Consider the following 13,070-nt stretch of genomic DNA (forward strand, 5'->3'; position numbering starts at 1 on the left):
GCTTCAAGCAAATTCATGCAAGGCATCACATGGTTGAAGCATTACAGTGGAATTGTGACCTTTATCATCGCTAACCTGTTGTCTGACATGACAACCCCAGTATGGAGCAACAAGAGAGACATCCCTACGTACTCGCTTCAGTGAGAAAGACTGTTTTCTCACTAAAAAAAGACAAAAAAAAGTCATTTTCAGAAACTGCTCCATAAGCAGCACCTGCTTCAGAAAATGCCTCAGTATCAGCCCTTAAGGAAGAGCTCAGTGTCACCACAGCCATTGTGAAAAGTAAGATGCTCATTGCCCAAGGCATGATGAGTTCTTTTTTTTTTTTTTGTTAACAACGGTTTATTAAATTTTATTTTGTAGAACAGTAATACCAAACAAAAAGGAGCTGCACAAATTTAAAACCCACCCCAACCCATCCCACCCCTTGATTGATTTAAAAAATAAATAAATAAATAAAATAAAATAAATGACAATAATAAACACATATTAATTAATATTAATGGATAAAAAACAACAATAAAATATTTTTACATTTTAAGATTTTAAAAAAGAATACACAACATTAAAAGCTGAATGCCATGCATTTACAGTTTTCACGTTAGAGCCATGTATAAGAGAAGTAGAGAGTTCCATTGAGATAATGTCCAACAAATACACGGTCCAGGTTCGTCTGTCCATTTTGTGAGGAGGATTCCAACGGTTGAGCAATTTTTTTGCTGCTGTGAGAGCAGCTAACAGTAAAGATCTTTGTTGGACAGACAAGGTGAAGTCCCAAAAGTCATTCATGAAAAAATGGCGTGGAGTCAAACATATCTCAGTACCAAACAAATATGATAGGTCCTGTGAGAGCGGAGTCCAAAAAGGTGAGAGAGAGGGGCACTCCCAAAAAAAAAGCAAAAATGTGCCTAAAACTCCTTGGGAACAGAGATTACACGTAGGAGAAGACTACAGATTCATATAAAAACGTTTCATTGGAGTCAAGTAAACCCTATGCAGCAATTTCCAATGAATTATTTGGTGGTTGGGGTTTTAAACATACCCCATACCTGATCGGAAAATAAGACATGCACATCCTCATTAAGATCCTTAGCCCAAACAGTTGTAATAGATAAAGGTATGAATGCTCAAGAAGAAAGAGATAGATGACTGAAGCAGAGGAGGGAGATTCCTCAGAAGAAAGGATTAGTTTGTGCAAAGGGTGAACAGGCAGTTGAGAGTTCCAAGGCACCCTATACACCCATAGGGCCGATCTAATGTGCAAATACATAAAGGAGGTGCCTGGCAGATTTTATTGACTTTTAAGATTCTGGAAGGATTTTAAACCACTATCATCATAGATATCTCCCAAAGTGTTTACTTTATTATGAGTCCATTGCGGACAATGAAATGGAGTACTGCCTGACAAAAGGTTATTATTATGGAAAATACAGGTGCATCTCAGAAAATTTGAATATGGTGAAAAAGTTTTTTTTTTTTTCAAAAAGTGAAACTTTCATATACTTTAGATTCATTACATGTAAAGTAAAAGTTTTTTGTTTTAATTTTGATGATTAGAGCTTACAGCTAATGAAAGTCAAAAATCAGTTTCTCAAAATATTAGAATACTTCCCAAGATCAATAAGAAAAAAAAAAGGATTTGCAAAACAGAAAAGTTCAAGTTCTTTAAAGTGTTCATTTATGCACGCAATACTTGGTCGGGGCTCCTTTAGCACAAATTCCAGCATCAGTGAGGTGTGGCATGGAAGCGATCAGCCTGTGCCACTGCTGTGGCACTATTGAGCCCTCAGCTCATCTGGATTGTTGGATCGACTGTTTCTCATCTTTCTCTTGAAAATATCCCATAGATTCCATATGGGGTTCAGGTCAGGCATGTTGGCTGTATCAAAGCATATTAAATGCAAAGTTGACTGGAAGGAAGAATTTGGGTAGGAAAAGGTGCACAGGCAACAGGCATGACTGCAAGCTTGAGAATACTGTCAAGCAAATCCGATTCAAACACTCGTGAGAGCTTCACAAGGAGTGGACTGAAGCTGGAGTCAGTGCATCAAGAGTCACCACGCTCAGACGTCTTCAGGAAAAAGGCTACCAAGCCACTTCTGAACCAGAGACAACGTCAGAAGCGTCTTACCTGGGCTGTGGAGAAAAAGAACTGGACTGTTGCTTAGTGGTCCAAAGTCCTCTTTTCAGATGAAAGTAAATTTAGCATTTCATTTGGAAATCAAGGTCCCAGAGTCTGAAGGAAGAGTGGAGAGGCACAGAATCCATGTTGCTTGAAGTCCAGTGTTTCCACAGTCAGTGATGATTTGGGCTGCTATGTCATCTGCTGGTGTTGGTCCACAGTGTTTTCTGAAGTCCACAGTCAACGCAGCCATCTACCAGGAAATTTTAGAGCACTTCATGCTTCCTTCTGCTGACAAGCTTTATGGAGATGCTGATTTCATTTTCCAGCAGGACTTGGCACCTGCCCACACTGCCAAAGTTACCAAAAGCTGGTTCAATGACCATGGTGTTACTGTGCTTGATTGGCCAGCAAACTCACCTGACCTGAACCCCATAGAGATCTATGGGGTATTGTCAAGAGGAAGATGAGAGACACCAGACCCAACAATGCAGATGACCTGAAGGCTTCCATACCACCTCAGCAGTGCCACAAATTGATCACCTCCATGCCACACCAAATTGAGGCAGTAAAGCAAAAGGAGCCCCTACCAAGTATTGAGTACATATACAGTAAATGAACATACTTTCCACAAGGCCAACAATTCACTAAAAATGTTTTTTATTGGTCTTATGAAGTATTCTAATTTGTTGAGATAGTGAATTGGTGGGTTTTTGTTAAATGTGAGCCTAAATCATCATAATTAAAAGAACCAAAGACTTAAACTACTTCAGTCTGTGTACATTGAATTTATTTAATACACAAGTTTCACAATTTGAGTTGAATTACTGAAATAAATGTACTTTTCCACGACATTCTAATTTATTGAGATTTACCTGTAACCGCTGCTGCTATTAAAGCAATATTCTCAAGAGACAATATATTCAGGATGTATTTTATGTCATTTATAAGCTTGCTGTGTTATTGGAACTGATGGTAGATCACTAGTGTTTGGTATCACATGCTTGGTGTGATTATTTAGAATGTAGGATGTTTTATTCGATACCTTAACCCGTGCAGTAGATAAAATTTGTATATGTACTTTGTATATGCCAAATACCTGATGTGACAAAATATCTAAGCAGATAATGTATGCACGGAAAGAAGCTCAGGAACAATCTGATTGGGTCAGTTGCCCGTGAGTAGTGATAGCTGGCAGCAAATGACAAATTGATTAATGGCTTTGACCTTTGGGACCTCATAATAACATTAATAATTTCCATATGTGACCTTTGATCTCATAACGAGTTTCAAATGCGGAAATTGGTCAAGCGTGACACTTCCTCATAGGAACATCTGTGTGGCGCTCGTGGTGTCCGGTTGAATTCCAAGGCGCGCTCTCTCTCTCTTTCCCGCTCTCTCTCTGTCTCTATGGGGTCCGTGAGAAAAAACAATAATGAACATGCAATATTAAAAATTATAGGACATTAAGAGATCAGTTTTAAGACACACACCCAGCACTCACACATATATTCTGTTGATTATATAAAAATAATTTAAATGAAGACGTTGATAATTTAAAGGCTATCAATGAGAAGGGATAACAAATTAACGAATAAAATGGTTCAGGGAAAAAACAGAAAATACACGTCTTCACAGTGGGTCTCAAATGAAATGATTACAAAAAATTTGTAAACTTTAATTCTCTCTCTCTCACACACACACACACTCACACGTTTGCGTAGCCATCTAAAATGGTGATATTACACAGAATCCTGATGTTTTTATCTACAGATAATTATACGTTACAACTCATTGCAGAAAACTTTACATCTAAGAAAATAAATAACTCATGTGCTTTAAAAGTAATTTACTCATGGGCTCAATAAAAAGTTCCCGCTCTCTCTCTGAGAGGATGCTTGCCCCCACACTGTAGGTTAAACAACATAGACACACATTCAACTGTCATACAACAGTCTTACTCTCGTCTTTTAAATTAATTGAATATAAATCAATTATGCGATCATCACACATACGAAATGAAACAAAGCAAAACATTGACACTAGTTTTAGGTAACAACAATTTTTAATGAGGGTATCAGTCCTCTGTCGTGTGTGTCATGTGTTCCCGCCTCATGTTTCCTTATTTGGTTTGTTTCCTGTCCTTGTTTAATGTGATCATTAGTTAATCCTTGTCCAGCTGTGTTTGTCTCATTATCTATGATTTACCTGTGTATTTATAGTCCTGTCTGTTCAGTTTGATTTTGTCTGGTCTACTCGTTACTCCCCGGTGGTCCTGTCCTGTCCTGTCCTGTCCTGTCCTGTCCTGTCCTGTCCTGTCCTGTCCTGTCCTGTCCTGTCCTGTCCTGTCCTCAGTAAAGACTGTTATTTTGAGTTACATCCTCGTCTGCGTGTTTTTTTTTATTTAACAGGCAAATGGTAAGGGATATAGTGGACTCAACATGTCAGGGCATGCCATTGTTATGTTTGAAAGCCATAAACATTGCATTTTTTATTTCCATGGACATATTTAAATTCAATTCACATTTATTTGTATAACTTTTTCACAAAACAAATTGTTGAAAAAGCAGTTTCACAGAAAAGTAAAGTTTCTACATCATATTTACAAACTTTTATATTCATATTTGCATTATATTAATGAATTTTATATTCTATCATCCCCCTAAACCTACCCATCGCAGTAAACTTTCTGCATTTTATAATTTCATAGACATTATTTAATATAATATAAAAAGCTGCTATGATCGTGGGGACAATTATTTGGAGTATTACTACACATTGGGTTTGTGTCCCCTTTTTGCTTTTTTGTATATATGTATATTATTCTTTTTATTCTCTTTATTATCTGTGTCTTGTCTTGTCACTGTCTCTCTGTTGCACTGTGGAGCTTCTGTCACTAAAACAAATTCCTCGTATGTGTAAACATACCTGGCAATAAAGCTCATTCTGATTCTTATTCTGATTCTGATTTTAAACCTGCCCATGACAGTAAACTTTCTACATTTTTATTTTATTTATTTATTTTTATATATATTTTCATGAACACTACTGTACAAACTGTACGCCTACCCATTACACATTATTCAAGAATGTCTGCCTATACAGTCATTTTTGATAAAATATTGATTGTAAGCTATCTTAATTATGAAAACTCAATAAATTTCATCAAATCACAAAACACAAGCATGTATATCCATTATGCTAACATATTATTACATACACACACACGCGCACACACACGCGCACACACACACACGTTGGTTTTAATGTTTTCTGGGGACGTTCCATATATAGTCGTAATGATTTTGTACTGTACGCCTACCAAAATTCTGCATACACGCCTTTTTAAATAAAATATTGTTTGCAAGCTATCTTAATTACGAGGACTCAGGAAATTTCATCATAAACCACATTTACGTTGTCAGAGTATTACCCACATCATTATTTAAATTTGTGTACTGATAAATTATATAAACACACATACATGAACATTCATGCTGCTCACATATTATTGTAGAGCAGTATAATCAGACTTATTAATATGCTTTTAAGATTCTGAAAAACACCAAATGGTAATACATATATAATTATATATGACAGCATGTTACAAAGGCAATTCATTCATCACACATTTTAAAAACATATTCAGCATTTATTTAAGTTTATTGAAACTTATAAAACACATCATTCTCTTCTTTTAAAGATGTTAATAAATAAGTTTGATTATATGTAACATACTATATAAAAGTAAACATTTACACGTCTTAGGCTATAATAAAATGTCTTACATTTTTTCTGTGAACAATGATGTCCATTCTGCGAATTAAAGATTTCTAAAATAAAATATAAAATAAATAAAACATTTTAAGCTGTAAAGAATATTAAATAACAAAAATTCTGAGATCCTCCCAGGGTTAGTCTCCAATGTGAACCTGAGAGTTTAAAATTGCCATGACACCATATATACTTCCCTCGTCCACTTCACAAAGTGGAATGTACTTCAAAATGGCAGCAGGGATTCCCCCGAGGGGAAGTACTTGGGGAAGTTCACGAGTGCGTGTCTAAAAGTGGAGTGTAACGCAGCCAGGAGCTGAATTTGAAACACACTAGTACTGTGATACTCAAATCTGGCTCGCGACATCCACTTTCCTTCAGAGTTTAGCTCCGACCCTGATCAAACTCACCTACCTGTGATTTTCGAATGATCCTGAAGACGTTGATTAGCATGCTCAGGTGTGTTTGATTTGGGTTAGAGCTAAACTTAGCAGGAAAATGGATCTCGCAAGCCAGATTTGAGTATCCCTGCACTAGTATATGACTGCAGAGCAGTATGCGTGTGTGCTATTTGAAATTCAGCCAACATACAGAACATTAAGTGCTTTGATTACTATGAGTCAGTAGGTTACAATAATTACTTTATTTATTTTTATGCAGTTTGTAAAAACAGGATGCAGAGATTTCATAGAACATGTATTAAACAGATTTATACATGAAGGGAAAGCTATTAAAAATGACTAATTACTCCTCTTTAATGTATTCCTTATACTCCAGTCAATAAGAGTCAAATTACTTGCATAGTAAGATTATCTATTTAAATCTAAATCATTTAAATTTTGCAAGTGGAAAGTGCCAAAGTGATAAACTTCTTAGCTGTTCAAAAACTAGTGACGTCATCTTCACTCGCTATGCTGGTGCAGTCATCATCCGCAGTGACTCTTAGAATGGCCATATCTCTCTCCCACACTTTTCTAACAGTCTCTGGAGTTAAGGAAGCCAGGGGCTCAATCACAGACACTTGAGTCTGTTGTACTGCAGTGCCAAGATGCTGAGGAGAGTTAGGACTCAAGCCATTCTCTAAGGCCCACGTGTAAGCTTTGTTAGTTTGGGAGGAGGGTGATACAACATTATCACAGAGCAGACCACCTGATCCTTCATTTTGGGTCCAGGAGGGTGCTGAAGGTGTGAAAAGGGTACCAACACCAAGCACGTGGGCATGATGGAGGGCCTTGTCAAAGCTGTGATGGAGGTTGACGGGTGAAGGGGGGCAAAGGTCAAACTCAATAAGTGAGAGAAAGCACTCGTGTTCTTGCCACTCCACACCACTAGTCCACAGAGGAGAGGCGTGATGGTTATAACTGCTGCTGTATAGGACGCCTTCACTAAGACCTCCAGCGTTGTCATGCACACTCATTATTGAGGTCGCTGGAGTTGCTTGGTTTAGGATGACCGAATGACTCACATTTGCACGAGACTGCTTGTGATCTTTCCAGTTATTCGGCAACAGTTCAGCCCAGTTCCTATCCGGTCTCCTCCAAGGCCCCATTGGTAACCTGTCCAACAGCCTGCTCCAATGTGCCACCGGTTTCCTCTTCCCTGCTCTCTTAGCTGTCTGCTTACTTCCTTGTGGTCTCCAGAACACCCAAGATCCCAGTAGTAAAAGAGAGAAACTCCAGGCCAGCTCAAGCAGTCGTGCTGAGAGCTGCCCGAGCCACCAGTCCCACCCAAATCTGCGCCAGTCACCAAGTAACCCATACAGCCAAAGAAAACTATATATTTGCAGTGCACAAGAGAGCACTCCGAGGAGGGCACACAGCAACAGCACACGCCTGACACTGTTTTCTAAGTGCTTCGGGGCACTCCACCTTGGTAGTGGGGTCCTGTGGCAGATGTAGAGTTGCTTTAGAGACTGGAAAAAGATTCCTAAACAAAGCGGTAACCCCCAACAAATAGTAAGTGTCTGTAGCATTAATGGCAGTGCTGGCGATAAGGTTTTGGATAGCAGGTCGGCCAACATGAGGGAGGTACAGTGCAGTGCTGCCAGCCCTCCAGTCACCGAAAGCCTCTGAGGTGATGTTTCTTCTCTCAGAGCAAGAAATGCCAGTGTGGCTTGGGCCCAGAGCAATAAGGGAACAGGTAAGTTATGCAAAGCTGTGAGGGCAGGGCGAGGCAGAATGTTTCTGGAACCATATGGGTCAATTATGAGCTGTACAAATCGAAGCAGACCTGCTAGCAGAAGAAGGATGTTAGCAAGGGTGAAGGAATCGCAAAACGGATGGAGCCTATTAGCCACACCGATAACTCCAAAAGTTGCAGCTACGACCACCAACAGAAACAATACAGCTGAGCTATACACATGGAGCTCCCAAGCAAAGGTTAGTGTCCGTTTTAAGTCCTCCCACTGTAGCCGAGTCACATTGCCACCAGTGGAGACCACACATGGGCCCAGAATGCATGTACCTATTACATTATTAGACAGGTTGTGCTCTGTTAATAGTCCAAATAAACTTCCAAACCATTTTGGCTTTTTATCATCTATAATGAAAGTGGAGAACATTTTAGTTAGTTGTTTTCTCTCTACTAATAGAGTGTAAATTTTGTCTACATGCTGTTTTAATAAATTGGCAATATTCATGATTACCTTTGTTTTTTGAGTAATCTGTGGCTCTATTTGTTGCCTGTAAAACAGATGTAGTTGTAGATGATGACCCCATGGGTAAATTAGATATAGTCTCTTCACGTCTCTCCTTTCCTGAAATTCATAAGAACAATCCATGAATTCCTGACTTTCATGCTCTGTTTTTTCTTTTTCAGAACTGACATTGCAGTGGTTATTCAAAAATATCACCACTGTTTAACAGAATAAGCCTCTCAGATAAATACTTACCAGTCTGTAATGTAGGTATGGCAGCAGGCTTATGGTTGGTGCCATAATGTTCCTCTCTGACTGTGAGATCAAAGAACCCTTGAATGGAGCCAGACTGTGTCACAAGGGTGCCATTGTTTCCCAACATTTCAGGCTTTGGGATTGAGTTTAAATTCTGTGTAACATACTCTGTAACTTGAGAAGCCTCCATGTCTTCTTTGTTGTTCATCTCTATATCTGTACTAAATGTCACTAAATGCATATTGACTGGAGACTTTCCTGTACTGTTTGTCTCTGTAATTGGTTTGATGGTTGTCAACAAAGGTTGGTCTTTGTTCAATCGCTCATTGTTATTTATGTGGGTGTGGATGTGTGTAGTCAACTGAACAGCCATTGTGGAAGTAGCCTGATCAGAGGCACTGTTATTATTTTCTAAAATTATATCTTGATCATCTTCGCCAATATGCTGGGTTAGTTTAAGTGGAGTTGGAGGGGCAGGGTGAGCGCCTAACTCTTGTATGCCAAAATCTTGTTTCTCTGCTCTGTCTGGAATTAACATGTCCATCTCCAGTAGACCAGTTGAGGGCAGCATAACCTCAAGGCTCTGCTGAAGTCCACTTCCTTCCCCAGATCCCTCATTTATGCTCGAGTTAGGCTGAAGGGGAAGCAAGTCTTTGGTAAATCTGTTGTCAACACTTTCCTCAATCCAGCTTGTGTTATGTGATGCGGGTAGATTTTTTGGGAAGTCACCAATTGCCTGGATGATCAGGTTGTTGTGGCTTATGGGTTGTGTTGAGTTGGAGCCAAGGGAAGTGACAGGTTGCTGGAGAAGAGGCAGTCCTAATATTAGAGTGAGGAGCCAAACCATTTTGTCCTGTTAATTTCCAATGGCTGTCGAGTAAAAACAGTGCCAGGAGCTAAATGGTGACAGAACAGGATACACATGGTTTATGAAGAATTTTAATAGCTATACTTACTTAGCTATACTTAATAACATTTCCCAAATCAAAACCTGGAAAAATGTACAGCATATTTATACAGAATATGAAAATAGTGATAAGTATTGCAAAGATTAAAATGTAAAGATTTTAGGTCCCAAAGCAGGGGCTAAAGTAACTATGATCTGCACTATCACTTTTTTTCTTTTTGTTACATTTTCACCAGGTGCTTCTTACAGCTTCTGCACTGTATTTATACATAGATTATAATCTGTCAATTTACATACATTGTTCTGGTTGACAATGCATATAAATTACTGGATTGTACAATAATGTTTGATTGGTTTGTACAACTTTACTAATGTAACAACTTTTTGCATTCTAGCATTTTTTAGTTAACAGCTTGTAACTTGCTATATGAAGAGGTGATGAACCAGTAACTTACTTAAATATTTTACATAGATTAAATAGGTTTTGGTGTGAAGGCTGCTATCGAAATTCTTATACCTTTTTATATTTCTGATAGCACAACTGAAGTACAACTGTATTAAACTTATGGTTCCAGTAAATTACATATAATTATATATATATAATTGCACATAGCCTATAAAAATAAAAAGTGGCATTATCAAAGACTGGATCATTCTAGGCACTTCAACCAGTCACATTTATTTATTTCTACTGTTCTCATAGTAAATGTATTTGTTTGAATGTTTGTGTAAATGTCTACCTCTCCAGCTTACTGTGGGTGAACTATCTTGTTGTCTGTAGACCTAAGTGACTACAAAGATTTGTTAGATTTGAAACAGAAACCCAAATACTCCTCAGTCAACCCTTTGAACGCTTACCTGAAGTTCCTGAGGTCAGCTGTAAAATGAATATCTCAGTTCCTTAAAGTATTTCTCAAATAATTTTTGGTGTACTGCTGGTGCAGTCTTCATTGAATGCTGTCTTCTTAAAACTGCTGTTTCTTTGTGGTGATGCTTAGAGTGCAGCCCACCTGACGTTTCACAGTAATCTTTCTGCCATCTGGTTGAGCAGAGTTCTGATCCCCAATCCAAACAACAAAAGTTAACAAACCCTAGGAGCTTTGAAATGTTAGTGTAAAATGAAATATGTCAAGTTAGTGTCACCAAATTTGTAGTCTTCAGAAAATATAGATAGTTTACTCTTTCAATTTTGTGCATCTGTTCCCTTCTGGTATCACAGATGTGTAAAGGTAATCTCTTCAATATAAAGGATTTCAGTAAGACCATTAGTCTGTAAACAAGTCTGTTCCGCACACTGAAAGCTAATCAAACAAGACAGCTGACGTAATGTGAGGAAATTATTTTCTCACATCTTTTTTTCTGATTCAACACAGTAATTCTGTCTTTTCCAACACCATGTTATAGAATAATATCTACCGCTTGCTTGGTTCTTGATACAAACCTGCCATGTGGGGCTTAACATGGTTACTCACAGCAGAGGCTACATGGCTACATGATGGATTTAACTAGATCTTATTTGAATGTATGTCAAATGCTCCCACACACAAAAACCACAGAGACATTAGATTTGACCTCTTTCAGACATTTAAAAAAAATTATTATTACAACCCGAATTCCGGAAATCTGGGAATTTTTTAAAATTTGAATAAAATGAAAACTAAAAGACTTTCAAATCTCATGAGCCAATATTTTTTTCACAATAGAACATAGATTACACAACTGAGAAATTTTACAATTTTATGCACAAAATGAGCTAATTTCAAATTTGATGCCTGCTACAGGTCTCAAAATAGTTGGCATGGGGGCATATTTGCCATGGTGTAGCATCTCTTCTTTTCAAAACAGTTTGAAGATGTCTGGGCATTGAAGTTATGAGTTTCTGAAGTTTTGGTGTTGAAATTTGGTCCCATTCTTGCCTGATATAGGTTTCCAGCTGCTGAAGAGTTTGTGGTCATCTTTGACGTATTTTTCGTTTAATGATGCGCCAATTGTGTGAAAGATCTGGACTGCAGGCAGGCCAATTCAGCACCCGGACTCTTCTACTACGAAGCCATGCTGTTGTAATAGCTGCAGTATGTGGTTTTGCATTGTCCTGCTGAAATACAAAAGGCCTTCCCTGAAATAGATGTCTGGAGGGGCATATGTTGCTCTAAAACCTTTATATACCTTTCAGCATTCATAATGCCTTCCGAAACATGCAAGCTGCCCATGTGCACTTATGAACCCCCATACCATCAGAGATGCTGGCTTTTGAACTGAACGCTGATGACACGTTCTGATTACACGCTTGACAAGGTCTCCCTCCTCTTTAGCCAGGACATGGCGTCCGTGATTTCCAAGAAGAATGTCAAATTTGGACTCATCTGACCATAGAACACTTTTCCACTTTGAATCAGTCCATTTTAAATGAGTCTTGGCCCACAGGACACTATGGCGCTCCTGGACCATGTTCACATATGGCTTCCTTTTTGCACGATAGAGCTTTAGTTGGCATCTGCAGATGGCACGGCGGATTGTGTTAACCAACAGTTTATTAAATGTAATTTATTAATGTCAATGACAGAGTCTTGTCGATGAGTGATGCAGTGTAATCTGAGGGCCCGAAGACCACGGGCATCCAACAAAGGTATTTGGCCTTCTCCCTAGCGCACAGATTTCTCCAGTTTCAGTAAATGATGAGATTTGCAAAGCCTTTGCAATTTGATGTTGAGGAAGGTTGTTTTTTAAAGTATTCCACAATCTTTTTACGCACTTTTTCACAGATTGGAGAGTTTATGCCTATTTTTAAAGACATCCCTTTTATAGCTATGTTACAGACCTGATTTAAATTAACTTAATTACTTGCTACATGTTTTTCCAGCTGAATCTTTTCAAAAATTTCTTACTTTTTCAGCCCTTTGTTGCCCCCTTGCCAACTTTTTTGAGACCTGTAGCAAGCTTCAAATTTGAAATGAGCTCATTTAATGGATAACCATGTAAAATTTCTCAGTTTAAACATGTATGTTCTCTGTTCTCTTGTGACTAAAATATGGGCTCATGCGATTTGAAAGTCTTTTAGTTTGCGTTTTATTCAAATTTAAAAAACGTCTCAACATTTCCGGAATTTGGGTTGTATATTTTAAAGTAAAAATAGTTAAGTACAAAACAAGTCATGTACAGTATTTGACTTAATACTGCATTGAAAAAATAGGCTATATACTGAAGTAACAGTAATTCTGAGTATATTATTGTTTTATAGTTCTTCAAAGAGGTTCTATGCAAATTGTACGCATAAAAATCATATTCAAAAATCATGATTAAGTTATTAGCTTGAGGTCTTTTTAAGTCATTAGTGTATTTGGTCAACTCTATTTTAAATGTTGATGCTTTCATAAATT

General features: G+C 38.0%; 1 protein-coding gene across 2 annotated transcripts; it reads right to left on the reverse strand.

The window, feature by feature from the left end:
- Window positions 1-5,757: 5,757 nt before the first annotated feature.
- LOC306856511 (uncharacterized protein) lies at window positions 5,758-10,682 on the reverse strand. Of its 2 annotated transcripts, none has more exons than XM_079395851.1 (4): window positions 10,552-10,666; window positions 8,787-9,656; window positions 8,541-8,651; window positions 5,758-8,434 (listed from the first exon to the last, which is right to left on the reverse strand). In XM_079395851.1, the coding sequence occupies exons 2-4, from the start codon at window positions 9,631-9,633 to the stop codon at window positions 6,777-6,779; spliced, it is 2,616 nt and encodes an 871-aa protein (XP_079251977.1). In that variant the 5' UTR covers window positions 9,634-9,656; window positions 10,552-10,666; the 3' UTR covers window positions 5,758-6,776. The 2 variants fall into 2 exon arrangements, with proteins under 2 accessions (XP_079251977.1, XP_079251976.1); XM_079395850.1 differs by having other exon boundaries at window positions 5,759-8,434; window positions 8,787-9,682; window positions 10,552-10,682.
- Window positions 10,683-13,070: the final 2,388 nt, after the last annotated feature.

This window comes from Barbus barbus, assembly GCF_936440315.1.
Source record: "Barbus barbus genome assembly, chromosome: 37".
Classification (NCBI taxonomy): domain Eukaryota; kingdom Metazoa; phylum Chordata; class Actinopteri; order Cypriniformes; family Cyprinidae; genus Barbus; species Barbus barbus.